This window comes from Argiope bruennichi, chromosome 3 (assembly GCF_947563725.1).
Source record: "Argiope bruennichi chromosome 3, qqArgBrue1.1, whole genome shotgun sequence".
NCBI classification, from domain to species: domain Eukaryota; kingdom Metazoa; phylum Arthropoda; class Arachnida; order Araneae; family Araneidae; genus Argiope; species Argiope bruennichi.
The window spans coordinates 31,876,368-31,892,559 of NC_079153.1; the positions used below are offsets into that span (position 1 = coordinate 31,876,368).

Consider the following 16,192-nt stretch of genomic DNA (forward strand, 5'->3'; position numbering starts at 1 on the left):
TTTTAATGTGATTTTTTCCTCATCTTTTTAAGATGATTGCATTTTTACAGGGATGTATGTCACAAAATGATGATGTACTGAGTCAGGCTAGTTTTAATCTAGAATCAGAAATGGGTGAACCCACTGTTGCACAGCTTTTAGCTTTTACCAATGGAAATGCTGTAAGATGGCCTAAAGTAAGTTGCTGCATTCCTTCCGTTCCCCTTAAGAAAAATGTATGAAATATTCTGAATTCATTCATTTTTTTTCTGTGTATTTTTCCATTTAAATATCATTCTAAGCCAGTTTTGATTTTTTTTTTTTTTAAACTTTTATATTTTTTGATTATAACTTGATCTTTTCTATGTATGCTACTTCAACACAGGATAGTACTGCATTAAAAATGTGGAGTTTTATTTATCCTTAAATTGCCCTATATTACTAAATTTCTGAAAATGAAATAAATTTTTCAACTGCAATTTTTAAATAAATGTTTTATTTACAAGCTTTTTAACATAGACCATCTTCATTTATTATTATTCTAAATGGCTGCATTCTCATTGTATTGCTTCCAGGACAAGGTTCTTCAGATTCGGCTAGAACATATTGTCCATGCAGTAGAGAAAAATGAATGGCCTATCATCAGGCATACCTTCTTACCTACGTTTCCTCCAGTTCCTCCTTCTTCAACAACACCCATTCCTCACCCACCTGTGATTGCAAGTCCTGTTTCACACAGAGCATCTCCAGTTCCTAGTGTTTCTAGCCAAGGCCATAGTGGAGAAGTTACACCACAAGCTACTCCAGAACACACTCCTCAAAGAGAAACTATACTACCTGAAATACCAACTCCAACCCCACCAGAATATAATGTGATGCGTAAAAGTCCTCTCCAACATATTCCACAAGCTGTAAGTTTGTTTTTGCATTTTTAGAGTTTTATGTTATTTTTTGCAAATAGAATATTTTTCTTTTCTAAAATGATATTTATTATATTGATACATGTATAAACTTTTTTTCTAGCCTGTTACTGATTCATCTAAACATCGCAGAAGACGGCGCCGACGGAGGTTTGAGATAGAAGCTGAACGTGGTATATTAATCTTAAATTTATTTATTTTTATTTTTCAGTAAACATTTGTTAAGTTTCTGTATATATGTTTTATTTTAAAAAAATGTTTTTTCTGTATAGCAAAATTGCGCCAACTCTTATCACACAACATGCAACAGCAACAACATCATCATCAGCAACAATTACAGCATGTCCAACAGTTCTTGGCCTCTTCTTCCCTCCGAAACAAAATCTGGGACGAACATGTTGAAGATAAAGTTCAGCATCCTAATGTGCCTTCTCCAGCACCTCCTATTCCTACAGCATCGCCAACTATTCCTCCTCCAGCCCATCAAAACTCGTCTCCTAGGATGGCAACCAACTTAGGTTCTCTAGATCTTCGTGTGAAATCAACTATCACTCCTCCAACACCTTTCACTCCTATGCCTGCCCCTCAGAAAAGCAAGCCAGCTCCAATTGAATCGCCTGCTAGTGCCGGGGGATCTCCAACTTCTCCTATTGACCTGAGTGCTTCATCCAGTGGCACTGGAGCCACAAATCAGGCAAATGCACCATACAGTAATTCAAATCAACCAAGTGCACCTAAAGGTCAGGGGCATTCTAAGCCCAAAGAAAAAAGGGGAGCTAAAGGAGGTAGTCGCATTGATGCACTTGCTTTGAATCTTCAGGCTCGAAAACAGCAGCAGTTAATGCAAGAACAACATCATCCCTTAGCGGATATGGGATCCATGTTGGAAAGAGCTACAGACAAGAGTAAAGATCATAGTGAAATGGATGATGTCCCAACGCAATCTGTGTCATCTAGGCACCATTCTCATCATCATCATGAGAGGAGAATAGAAGACGAAGAAGCTAAGTTGAGGAAAAAAAGAGTTAGTTTCTATTATTTGAATGCTTTTTCACTATATAGCAAACTATTTATTTTAAAAAGGGAGTCATAGCATCTTCATTTTAATTAACAATTGTTTTTAAGCTTTTTTTTTTTTGCTATAAGAAGGGTACATTTTTCTCCAAAAGTCATTTTTTGTTTTGTTTTTCTGTAGAAAATGTATTTAATTATGGATAATTAAATTCATGGGTTGTTAGTGTCAGAGTGTATAGCATCATTAAAAGTCCTTAGAAACTGTTTAATTTTAATTATCTTTATATAAGAGTATTAAAAGTGCTCTTTTTTTCTGTATATATACATATAATATAATATTTTATGCTATATCTGCCTAATTACATGAAAATATTTGCTTTCGGGCATTGAGCTTTATCTTTAGTGGATGCCAATGGGTCCAGAAGTCAGTGTAAAAGGCTTTATCTCAGTTTTGGGAAAATATATACATTTCATTGGTTCAAATCTTCTTTCTTCCCCATTTCCTTATCTAAATATGAAAACAATTATTTACTTACGGAGATAATTTTATTTATTCTTCAAAATCACACAAGTCTGTTTTTAAGTGACTTCAGCTTGTCTTTGTAAAAAATTTGATTATAATATTTCAATATTATTTTTAATAAATAAAAGGATAATTCTTGTAAAAAAGTTTTAGATTATTTTTTTTAACAATTAGTCAGAGAAATGTGTATATAATTAACTGTGGTCTTCTAAAAGTGAATACATAATATTTGATGGATTGCAAAAATTAAAGTTAGAAATATTGTTAAGTATTTGAGAATATTGAGAAAATATCTATTTTTAAAGGAATGCGGGGCTGAAGAAATTTCTGCCAATAACTTTAAAAATAAAGAAATGATCTGACTTCCTATCTTTTTACTGAAAAAAAAAAAAATTCTATAGTAAAAGAAATTGCTGAAACTGAATATGAAACTAATGCATTTGCTTAACAAGCTAGCTTTAGATTTGCACACACACACACAGCTTACTTATCTATAGCTACTAAGTAGTTATTTTGAAAATAAAATTTAACTATTCAATCTGTTTTTCTGATTTAATTCAATTCTGATTTAGTTCAAATTTGATTAACTGATGATGTGTTTAGCAAACGAAATAAGCATGACTAAGTTTATTTAATTTAAAAATGTTAAAATTGTTGTTTGCACTTAAAATATTAATTTCCTTTAGTAATTTTTTTATGATTTATATTTGAACTATCTATTCCATATTAGTATCTCCATATTTCATATATTAGGACTTTATAATTGTATAATTATTGAATTAAAAAAATATTTTTTAGTTTTTACTATTTATAATATGTTATTTTATTTTCTTTTTAGCTTCAATACAGTGAAGAATCTGTACGGAAGGCTTTAAATCGAGGCTTTGATATGACACCTGCTCCTGCGCATTCATCATTTTTGGGTCCTAACATGGGATCTGGTTCTAGCAGAATGAATTTAGGTATTGATTCTTTAAAATCTGAGCATAGTTTGCAATACTTGAAATGATTTTAAGTAAAATTTTCTTGTTAAATAAAACTTAATAATTTCTCTTCTTCATTCTCAAAAGGCAGATCGAACCTTGGAAATCCCCTTTGGACATTCTTAGGAGGATGATGTCATTTCAGATGAGTTTTTGATATTAAGTAATGATGGTAGAAATCGGGAACAAATCAAGAATGAAAAAATATATACTTTTTTCATATCTTACCATTGAGGTGTTAATTGCACCATTTGTATAAATCCGAAACAAGAGATTGGACTGATTTAAAATTATATACTATTATTCTGCAAGTCAATTCATAAGGCATATTATTTATGATAATTTTAATCATAATTTTGATTCAAGAAATAAAAATATCAGTGTTTGAATATTCTTGCTGTGATGAAAGGTTACACCTTTATATGTCAGTGGGATAATATAAATATTCTTTAAAACTTTGGAAATCTTGTGGTCTGCCTGTTAAAATTATAATTAATTTTTCAATCCAAAAATATTTCCAAATATTATTTCAGACTACAGAAATGTTTCATTGATTAAACCAACATTTAAAAGTTATTTTGCTTTCAAGTGTTATAGTTGTTGTTGATTCCTCTATCTGTCATTAGAAATCTGGATTATTTGGAAAGATCCAAAGTGATTGTATGATGTTTTTGAACTTTTTGCTTTACTCTCATCACATATTTTTAAAAAAATCTCGAAGTTAATTTTTATGAATCTTAATTGTGACTGATTGAATAAATTTTCTTTTTGAAGAGCTTTTTTTTTTTTTTTTTGTACTTATAAAATCGGAAATCTGTATACTCCTTTCTCACACATGCACTGTTGCAAATTTTTTAAGTAATCATATAATAAGTCTCAGCTAAGCATTTCTCCCCTTATATAAGCAGTTTTTAATATATATTATTTTTAGTTATACTTAAGAATCCAGCATATTTTCAGTACAATAATGCATTTCGAAATTCTTATTTTAATTTTAGGTTCAGGTAAATCTGATGATCATTCAAGTGGTACTACACCGATACTAGATCCATCTTCCTTAATGCACCATGACTTTAAGAAATGGATCGATGATCATCCTGAACTGGTTGCTGCTAATCCCAATTTAGTAGCAGCAGCAGCTGCTGCCATGGCTTTCAGTCCTGTATCATCTTTTCCTTCTCATGTGAGTTCATGCTTTTAATAGTTATTAGTAGAGATGTTACAAGACTGTTTCTTATAAGTTTTATTCTAAGGATTCTTTCATCCAGGTTTATGTTTTCCATAAACATTATGTTCTAATTCTGTTTTTGTGCATTAGACCGAACTCTTGGAATTACCAGAAGGTAGGAGAAGGGGAAGGAGGCCACGTCTTGATCCCACCAAACTCGATTATGATAAAATCACAGGAGAGGAAAACGTATCAGTTATAAACAGGCTAACTGGAAAGAAGGTTTGACTGACTTTTCTTGTTCTTTTGTACTTGTTATAACTTTGCTAAAAGATAATTATTATATGTGTTGAGATTTTCAGACTTTGAATCCAGATTTAAGGGAAAACGAGCCATATAAGAAACCTAATTAAAATAAATTAAAGAACCGCACTTGTTTGTGTCCCATAAATTTTTCCTGGTTTATGGTTTTTGTTTCTTTTAAAAATTGCTTATTAATGTTTTAACTTGGCTTAATTAGTTTTTTTTATTCCTGCTTATTTTTCTTAGCACGCTTTCCCCCCCTTCATGGGTATGGTGCATTGGTTTCTTTCTTGCACAGTAATATTCTTGGTGGTTTAAATTTTTTTTCTTTTGCTATGAAGATGCTGACAATTTTCACCTTTTGCTAATTTTTTCCCCAACATCTGATGCAGATAACTGGAAGCAAAGCTCCTCCCTTGAAGTACCTTGCAGAATGGTTGGACAAAAATCCTATGTTCGACGTTGATCCGAAATGGGGACCGTTAGTCCGCGAAAAGGTGCTTTTTTGCTTTGCATGCCACTTTATCCCTTATAATTTACTTGTTTGCCATCACAGCTTTACTAATGATGTATGGTGGTTAGAACTACATCGAATCTGAGTGCTGCCATATCTTCATTTTTGTAATAAACTGCTCAAAAAATGTTCTTTTAATGTGAATATACATAATTGATCTCACATCCATCAGTGTTCATTTTTAATTTTGATCATTTGTCTTGTAATGGCCATCATAGCTCATATTAAAGCAGTAGTAAAATAATGCATCATACTATGCATTGCATATAATCATTATTTTTGATTTAGTTTCTATCAAATATATATAATTTTTTAAAATTAAATTTGTGAGACCATTTTTGGTTTTTATTAATGCTAATGAAATTCATATTGTTATGGTGGTATATGGAAGAAAGTATTAAATCAAATTGCACAATTATTATTTAAAAAGTTCCACAAAAATGATTAGTAGAATATCCATTTTATTTTCCTCAAGAATTGCCCCTTAATATTTTTTTGAGCAGTTTATCTAAAAAAAGTTGTTCATAATTAATATTGTATTTTCAATTGAATTAGTATAATACTTTAGTGATGCATGAATAAATGCACTTTAGAAAGTGACTTGTAGCATAGATGGTGATATGGCTAAGTTATTGTTTGGGTTATAACACATGTTTCACTTACAGGGCAATCTTCCTAATAATATGTCAAAAAGAATTGTAACTCCTTCAGAAAAACGAGGGAGACGAACTGCTGCTTCTTTGCTCGCAAGTGCACATCAAAATTTGGTTCCACCTGTTACAACGATGTCATTTCCTTCAACTGCAGGTTTGAACCCCTTAAGCTTTGCAAATACTGGTATGCTTAGTGGTTTTCCGAATATGAAGTTCTTTATGGATCCACCTAAATCCAGCACAACATCTACTACAACCAGTTCTGCTTCATCTACAACTTCAACCAATCCTCCAATATTTTTGCCTTTTGGTGGTTTGGCTGGTATGGGTTTGACGAATCCATTGTTTGGGTTTCCTGGGTTCAACTTCCCTGGACTTCAAGGTTCATCGCCATTAGGTGCAGCTAATTTGCCTGGCTCAAAAGATCATTCTAAAGACAATGATAAAGGTCGAAATGACAAGGAATCAGGAAGTTCATCATCACGGAAGAACACCCCTGCTTCTTCGAGTTCCACCTCTAGTAGCATAAATGCTGCCACAAGCCTACCATCATCAACACTTCCCTTTTTATATCCTCCTGGACTTCTTTACAATCCCTTAAGCCTAGGAGGTTTCACTCTTCCTCCAAATCTTCCAGCCTCTTTCGGTTCCTTTACTCAGAGTGGCCTGGTTAATGGACTTGGCTTGAATAACCCACTATTTACTACCAGCTCGTTGAGCACAACTCTTAGTTCAGCAATGTCATCTGCCACTGTCGCTACCCCTTCTACACACAGTATTTTGTCCTCGGCGCCTTCTGTTTCTAAATCTTTAACCCACACATCTCCAAGCAAACAGCTCTCAACTCCAAGTCACTTAACAGATGGACAGGAAACTGACGATGAGAGCTTGAAGTCCTTAATGGGAAATCATGATGACGACGACGATGATTTGGATGATAGCAAAATGGAGATTTATGACAATCCCGATAAAGATGACAGTGATAAAGAAGGATTCAGGGACTCTTCTAGGCGAAGCCCAGCATCTAGTAGTACTATCACACACACATCTGCGAAAAGTTTGCAGAGTGACATTGAAAGTGTGTCTTTAGCAAAAACTAACAATGAAAATCCTAGTGTAGAATCAAGTAAATCTAGAGGAATGCACGATGATCCTACCTCAGATAGTACTGACACTGAAAGTAAACATTCTTAGTGAAAATAAATGACAAACATGAAACTTTTTCTGTGTGGACACTGTGATGCAGCTGTATATTATTTAATTTTTTTAAACATTTCCTTCCATTGTGATTATGATTGTGGCTAGGAATGAATGAAGAATCAGAATTGTGAATTATGTGTTAGTAATTTTAAACCATGCAGCTTGTAAAGAAGGTGAAATTTTTTATTTATTTGAATGCATTCTTTTTCCTAATAGGAAAAAATGGACCTGTGTCATTTTAATTTTATGTTTGTTGCACTGTGTGTTTTGTTCAAAAAAGGTTTTCTTATAATGTTTTTAATCCCAATGGCTTTCATATCGACAAAATGTAAATTTTAAAATACCGAAAGCAAAAATAACCTTTATAAAATTTTATTTTTAAAAATCAATCATTTTTGAATTTGTTTTTTAATTGTGAGCAGTTTATATCTGCTTCTTCAGACTGCATATGTTGCTGCTTTCAGTAGAACCAACATTCCTACATGACATATGGTGTTCATCTGTACTTAAAAACTATAGAAGTCATTAGTGTGTAATATTTATGGCTGGTAATTTAGTAAATGAAAAGCAGTAATATTACTGTTTTGCAATTTTAGTAATGCAAGCCTTGTGTACATACCAACTATTTTCAGACGGGCAGCTTATTTATTTTAATACAGGGAGGATGTAGACCAAGAATTACATCATTATCATCTCCATACTTTCGGAAAGATAAAAATGAACTCAGGCAATTTTTTTCCGGCCGTGACAGTCAAAGTCTGTAGATATTAGATTGAGATTACCATCTGTTCACTGTAGTTTTCATTACACCGGCAGTGCAGAAAAGTGTTACCCTCTCAAGTAGTGCAGTTGTTGTCAAAGACAATATATAATAAAAGTTAACCAAATTGAAAATAAAAGCAAAAAAAAAGAGAAAGACTTCGGCTATCATTAATGCAACATTTTCTGCTTCTAGCCAAATGCATATGTTTGTCATGTCTGTAATTAGAAAGTGCTGTCACATAAACAAGATCAGTTTTTGTGATGTGTTTTATGTCATTCTAATGTTTTTATGTCTCTTATTTGTAAAAATTTTAGATCACACTTACGTATATTATAAACATTGCCAGAAAAATCAATGAAAATTTTAAGATTCTGCTGTAAAAATATTACAAACTCAGAAATTTATTGCAGTTACTGTCTACAAGAGTATTTAATATCACAAATTTTTTGTTTCTGGTTATTCACTTATTATATATTGTTGTGAATAAATAATAGTATTTATTTCACCTTAATTCATTAGTGTAATAACAATGAATATATTTGTCAGCACTTCTTAATAATTCAGCTGGGGAGAAAACTCATGTTTTGCATTTTGCCGGTGGTTGATAATGATGTGTACTGTTGCAAATTATTCGAGGTGCATACCTCAATTTTCTAAAGATTAGTTACCATTGCAAATTTTTAAAAGCTCTTCCAATACAAATCTGGGTGACATTCTGAAAAAAGATAAAGTAGGTTCTTCCTCCTCAGCAGTGCCTTGAATATAAACGCCAGTGACAGGTAAAGTCTCACTCTGTGAAGTTTTGCAAAACATTCAAAAGGGATGCCACCTGTCACTTGCATTTTGGTAGCTTCTCAGCCAAAGTGTGTAAGCAACAAAATTTGATACCACAAGCAAATAACGCATTGTATAAATGAAGCTTTAATGGACGGTAGCTGTACATTTTGAAGTGGTAATGGGTAATGATTGCATCATATACCTTCTGTTTTGTGCAAGAATTTCCTGGTCATCTTCCTCGCAGTGAAATGAATCTTAAAAAGAAAAACAAATTCTGTAGCAATACCTACTTGGTAAAGGTAGAACAGTATTTAAAAGGAATCGACTTGTGTTTTTTTGGATTGATTGATCTAATTTTGTTTGTAAGCATGTATTAAATACTTAATTGGAGAAAAAAAAAATTGTGTTGTTTCTTTCAGCAGTATTGATTTTTCTGTTTGCAGATTTTTAATTTTTTTTTACTTGTATTTTCTATTTGAAGGAATTTTTTAAAGACAATATTTATTTATCTGCAATTATGTACGTGATATGTATTTCTTTCTACTCTGTTCTGTAAATTTAATAATAAATTATTGTAATAAATGTTGTCTGAAATATATAGGCAATAATTTATCAATCAGTGATGTTTGTGTTTTCTATCTAGATTTTATTTTTATAGGAATCTAACTTATAATTCTATACAGTTAACCTTTAAGAACAATGTTTTTTTGTGGTGAAAAATATTTTTTTTCTATTTTACCTTCCAAACTGTTGATATATGAAATTGTTATAAAAACCTGTAGTCTGAATGAATTTGAAAATTTTTATTGTTACAATCTTTATATGCAATAGTTTTGTGCTTAATTGTGGATTATTACTCATATTAGTACATCTTTATCATTATTTGGATTTTGCAGCAAAATGCTTCAGAATTAATTTCCATTGAATTAGTATTTTAATTTTTTTTTTTGAATTATTTTAAAGTTCTTAATCCTATTAATATTAAGAAGGAGAATAACTTAATATATTTACATATCAATATATTCCCCCCACTGACTGTTAGTAATAAAATTTAGGAATAAAATATTACAGCAATTAAAATTTGATAGAACCAGTAAAGTAATATTGAATTCAGTACATTTTTTTAAAGGAAAAATTTTAATTTCTTCTGCAAAATTTTAGACTATTTATTTTTATAGTACTATGTTTATAAATACTTCGCAGCACCGTTACTTTTTTCTTTTAATCTTTGCCTTATGCAAACAAATAGATTAATTTGATTTAGGATGTAGAACAATTTTTAATTGTCCCCCCCCCTTCTTCTTTTGCCAAGTAGTGCTTGCCTTTTCACTTATGTTTGGTTAAGTACCAAAGTGATAATGCTAAGTCATATTTATCTAATGAATGAATTGAATAAAATATTTCCATTAGCAATTGTTACATTCTCAATTTAATGCATTAAGAGCTTTAACTCTAACTGAGGTCTTGGTTGTGTATGTTATGTATTACTTTTTAAAATCTGTTCTTTCTTTCTTTCCTTTTTTTAATTTTCATAAATGGTTTCTACTAAAATTACTTTATCTTGTTTGGAATGTAGGGAACTTCTTATTCACATCTGTGTGGGCTATTTCTCAGGGTAAATTTTAAACAGTTCTGTGCAGTTGGACACATTCAACTTCTTGAATTTTGCTTAAATATAATTGCTTTTGCGATTTATTTGAATCTATACAAAATTGTTTAAGAGGAAGAAAGTACAAATAAGAATTTATCATTATAAATTTTGTGATATATGTGATGAATTGGATTATTTTATTTTGATGAAATTTTAATTTCCTCTTTGCAATTGCTAATTTTTTGTTATGCTGATGGTTCTTTTTTTACATGTGGAGTGTTTGATAAGCCAGCGTAAGAGTATATATATATATATATACTCTTGTATGATATAATAATGTAAGATTTTACTATTGTTATTGCAAAATTGATCAAAACAAACATCAAATAATTAAACATGTATAGTTAACAGAAAATACTGCATTAATAAACAAAATGAAAAAATAAGTGTCTGAATTCTGTACTTGATACATCACACTATACATTTTTATCCAAATTTATAAATAATTTCTTGGCAAATTAATTTTGCTTCTTAGAAGTAATTAAATTGCAATTATTTTTTCAAAAACAATATGTTAATAATGTATACTGTAGATTATATTATTATACCCCTTTATATACATGCATAATTCTATATTCCCCTATATATATATATATATATATATATATACAAAAGTATTAGAATCAAGTTAATAGGAAAAACAAAATCAAATAAAAATTAAACCAAAAAAATTATTAAAAAATATTAAAAAAGAACGAACTGCAAAATTTTTAAATAAAATATTTTTAATAGTTTTTTTTGGTGGTGGTGGGGGGTTCAATAGGTTTTTTGGTGTATTGCCTAAAAAATTTAAGAATTTTCAGATCATTTTTCCTGATTTTACTTTTTCGAGAATTCCTTGTTTTTGGCGTTTAGGAGATATATTTTCATTTTAATAAATAAATTAAACTATGCAAAAAGTTAATAACGAATTTATCATAGCGCATGGCCCGTCGCGCGCTCTACCAAGGGGCACTGTGGATAGCTTTGTGTCAGGAGCATTCACGGAGAAAAAATTACTGACACAATTGTTTTGTTTAAAAAATCTTAAAAATACAAAAAAATATAAAATTTGTGGAAACGGAAAGTGTAGGACATGTCCTTTGGCAGATAAGGAACAGATCAAAAATGAAAACTCAAAATTACAAACATTCTGTAAAAACAAAAATTTGATTTATCTCCTTAATTGTTCAGAATGTAATTTAAAATATATTGGCCAAACTAGCACCGAGCTTAATTTAAGAATTAACAATCACAGATCCGATATAAAAAACTTCATAAAAAATAGGACCACTGACTTCGAACTGGAGCATTTTCAAAACCATAACTTTAACAATATTAATATCTACATTCTAGAAGACAATATTAACGAATTAAACAAAAGATTAGATCTGGAAAACATTTATATTTGCAACCTGAAAACTTTATTTCCTTATGGTCTCAATAGTAAATTAAATGGGGAAGGTTATGCAGATTTAAACAATAATTGCATTTATAACAAATTTAACATTTTTAAAAATTTTCTAAATAAAGATAACTTTTCTAAAAGATTTAAAAGAGGTAAAGGGAAAGGAGGCAATTTTCAAATTATATTTGAGGAATTTCAAAATTACTGTAATCTGGAACACAATAGTGAAAACATTCACAGAATTAGGAAATACATTTTTGGTCTTAGAAATAATAAAATGAAATGGTTTTTAAATAATAAATTCGGGGAATTAGAGTTTAAAAATTCGTACACTAAATGTATTATTCTAGATCTTATTAAATGTAAACTTAACATTGGAAAAAACGATTTACTTTTTAATAATAAAAATAATGTTTACAAAGAATACTGTGTGATTAAATTCTTGGATATTTACTTCGAATATCTAAAATTACCCAAAATTATACATAATAATAATATATTTTTTCCTCTTGCAGATAAAACTAATGTATCAATAGCGTTTAGTTACACTTCAACTTTAAAGAAAAAAATTTGTAATTATAATTACTATAGCAAAAATTTAGATAAAATAAATAAAACAGATTGTTACTGTAACAAGGAAAAATATAAAGATTTTATAGATATTGATAAAGGTCATATTATTACAGGTAATTTAAAAATTATTGAATCCAACTCTTTAAGAGATTTGATGGGAAGAGGAACAAAATTTAGATTAAGAGAAAAAATAAACCATAACAAAATTTTGATTTCTATTGGTAATGATTTGGATGTTTTTATTGCCAAATTAGCTAGAAAATACCACTGGCCTGCGGAAGGTTTCGGGGAATGGAAAGTGAGAATTTTAAAGGAAATTAAAATAAAATTGAATACTGATTTTGACAGATCTAAAGAACGTGGGATTTATTTTAGTAAAACATTAAAAAATGAAATAAAAAATTTAAAAGAAAAATTTGTTATTACAGTAATAGATAAATCAGCAAATAATTTCTGTTTAATTTGTAAATATTATTATAAAGAACTTTTAATTAATGAATATAACTCTAATGCAACTTATATGTTAAAGAACACCGGAAAAAAGGAATTAGATAAAAGAATGCTAGCTTTTGCAAAAAAAACCAAAACTAAGACTTGCTCTCTTAACTATCCTTATTTATTCCCAACAGTTAAATTTCATAAAAATCCATTAAAATTCAGATTCGTAACCTGTAGCACTGGTAGTTATAATTACTATACGGGTAAACATTTCTTTAAATACTTAAAAATTATCCTGGACAAAATAAAAAATGAAGACAACTTTATTATTTCTAGTAACAAAGAAGTATTGGATTTTCTTAAAGATAACAACATTAATAAACTTAATACTTTTGATTTCGAAAATTTATACACTAATCTACCTCATGAAAAATTAATAAAGGTCTGCACTTTTATATATGACGAATATTTAAATGAAAATATCATTCCTAAAAATAACTGGCTTGAGTTATGTAATTTTAATATTACTGAAAATTACGTGTTTAATGGTATTAATTTTTATAAACAAGTCAAGGGCATTCCAATGGGGACAGCTTTCTCAAGTGCTTTAGCTAATATTTTCCTGCATTACTATGAGAAAAAAATAATTAAATATAATTTAATAAACGGGTGGAGATATATTGATGACCTACTTTTGATTAACTTCGACAATACTAATATTATTACTAATTGCTATCCAAAAGATTTAATTCTAAAAGATACAAATATAAATCAACTTGAGGCTACCTTTCTGGATTTAAAAATCGAAATTGCTAATGATAAAACAATAGTTGGTATATACGATAAAAGGGATGATTTCAACTTTAAAATAACAAAACTATGTAACTACCATTCCAATCTAAACTCTAAAATTTTCAAAAATCTAATTTTCTCACAAGTTAACAGGATCAAAAGGGTTTGCAATAATAAAAATTCTTATATTGAAGCATCAAATATCCTCCTTAAAAATTTAATTAAAAATGATTTTCCTAGAAATTACTGTAATGTCAATTTTTTAATTAAACAAGGTATGGTTTGGGATTAATCTTTTGGCTTAAATAAAAATAGAAATTTACTTGCATATTGGATCACTCAATAGATGGCGCTGGGTGCCTACCTCTGTTTACATAATTTAACCGTTAACTTTCAAAAACAGGAAATCACAATCGATTGTTTAAAGTTTCATTCACTGTTGGAAGGTATGTTCTGGCCTTTTTGTTTTTAATTTTAATTTTAATGCTGTTTTTGTTTTTATTGTTATTGTTTTCATTGTATTTTTACTTTGTGGTTTTTTTCTAATTTGTTATTTTGTATTTCCTTTCTGTTAAAATGGTATATCTCTTGAGCATAATTTCGGGGGATTTTCGGGTCACGAGGAATCATTATTAGACTTAATGTCTGTATGTCCTCACAGAAAAAATCCCTTTATTTGAATCCCTGCCTGAGGGTGACCCTTGAAAAAGTCTTCAGGCCGGATTCTTTTTTAATATTTTTTAATAATTTTTTTGGTTTAATTTTTATTTGATTTTGTTTTTCCTATTAACTTGATTCTAATACTTTTGTATAAATTCATCTGTGTTTTAGAAGTAGCTGCAATTGCGCTCTCTAAATACTATGAAGTTCCTTTTTGGTTTTAGTTTAAATAGATAATAAATTTTAGTTGCGATTTCGAAACTGTTTTGTTTCGTTTTCATTTTAGTTTCGTTTTCAAACTTTTTCTTACTTTAGATTGGTTATATATATATATATATATATATATATATTGCACTATAAGATTTATGCAAAGATGGTTGAATTATTAGTGCATTGATTTCTACAAGTAGTTTAGATTACTATTATTAGGAGAGAGTATTGTTCCTTTGACATCTTTTTGCATTGGTTTCTGCTTAATGGCTGACACAATTTGAACGTTTTAGAATTTAGTATAAAGATTAAATACTAGATATTTAATGTTGCAGGTTTAAGGAAATGCTTACTGGGATGAATAAAAAATATTACAAAGTATTTCTAAACAACTAAAAACAAAGTATTTCAAACATAACTTTTGCTTCATAACATTTTTTTTAATACAATTAAGAAATATTAGTACATGTTTACTATATAGATAGACGATTAATCAGATTTTACTATGCCTAATCAAAAATGAGTGTAAAGATTAAAGTTTTTTTGAATGAGTTTGGGAACAAGCATATTACTATTTTGCCTTATGATATGTTGTTCCATTGACTAGGTCAGAGTATCAGTATATCTTATTTAGAAGAAACTAAGAGCACTTCATTTATTTTCTGAGATTGGGGGAAATTTGGTTTTATGTATATGACTCTTAATCTTAAGGCTTTTATAAGAGATCTCCATTCTAGTGCCCAGTGGGAATGCAAATATACTTTGGGAGCTCAAAGTAAATTTAGTGTTTTCATTTCTCTGTGTATTAAAAGTTTACTCTTGAAAGAAAGATTACTTAAAGCACTTTAATTTATTCTTTCAAGTATAAGTTTTTTAAACTTTTATAAACTATAAAAACTTTTTATTTTTAGTATATTTCAATCTATCATTTAAGATATTGTACATTATTTTAATTTTAAATGTATTAATCTTTTGGTTACAATTAGTTTATTTTTTTCTTGCGAGATTACTTTTTGACTTTTAAAGGATTACTTTTCCTCAGTTATTTAAGTAATTTATTTTTCATAACTTGCCAAGTCCTGAAAAACCTAATTGTTATTCCTATCATTGAGATGCCAAACCAAATGGTTAGAAAGGGATGTATTCAACCCATTCAAAACTTATTTCAGCCAGGCAGAAGCATTACAACTGGATTTTAATGCCATGTAACACTGGTAAACATGTTACTATATACTGTTACAAAATTTTTCTACTACAAATACCGCCAATCAATCGTAGTAACGCAGCGCATTTAATCGCTAGTTCAGCAGCTTGCTTGCTGTTTAATCCTTCAAAATCCGTTACTTGTCGGCGACTCCGACTACTCTCACACACGACTTCCCTGCAGCTTCAGAGTGCTGTCTTTTATAGTTCCGGGGGCGGGGCTAGAATCTTCCAGACCAATCAGGGCATATCTGAATGTATCTTGGTTCCTACTGGATGGATCGTGGAACTTCCAGCATGATCCATTTTGTAGCCAAATTCATCGCCAAGCCGCCAAATGCTGTCCAAGCTCTGAGGTCATTGACGCGGCACCCGCTCAGCATGCACAGAACAGATCGTACAACGGTCTTTCTTACGATGACACTATTCGTGATGGGAAGCCAAAACTACAGGTTTGCAACATTGCTCCCCTCTTCAAAGA

General features: G+C 29.9%; 1 protein-coding gene across 6 annotated transcripts in view; it reads left to right on the plus strand.

Moving 5' to 3' along the window:
- The window catches only part of LOC129963189 (chromodomain-helicase-DNA-binding protein 7-like), a 63,903-nt gene extending 53,100 nt beyond the window's left edge, over nt 1–10,803 (plus strand). For 4 of the 6 annotated variants that reach the window (XM_056077353.1, XM_056077352.1, XM_056077358.1 and 1 more), the window contains 9 exons: nt 33–176; nt 555–890; nt 1,003–1,072; nt 1,172–1,923; nt 3,275–3,398; nt 4,418–4,602; nt 4,738–4,869; nt 5,283–5,387; nt 6,070–10,803. In XM_056077353.1, coding sequence (XP_055933328.1) covers nt 33–176; nt 555–890; nt 1,003–1,072; nt 1,172–1,923; nt 3,275–3,398; nt 4,418–4,602; nt 4,738–4,869; nt 5,283–5,387; nt 6,070–7,251 — 3,030 coding nt within the window. In that variant the 3' untranslated portion in view covers nt 7,252–10,803. The remainder of the gene's footprint in view (nt 1–32; nt 177–554; nt 891–1,002; nt 1,073–1,171; nt 1,924–3,274; nt 3,399–4,417; nt 4,603–4,737; nt 4,870–5,282; nt 5,388–6,069) is intronic. The other 2 variants (XM_056077355.1, XM_056077357.1) reach the window with 2 other exon arrangements.
- Nucleotides 10,804–16,192: the final 5,389 nt, after the last annotated feature.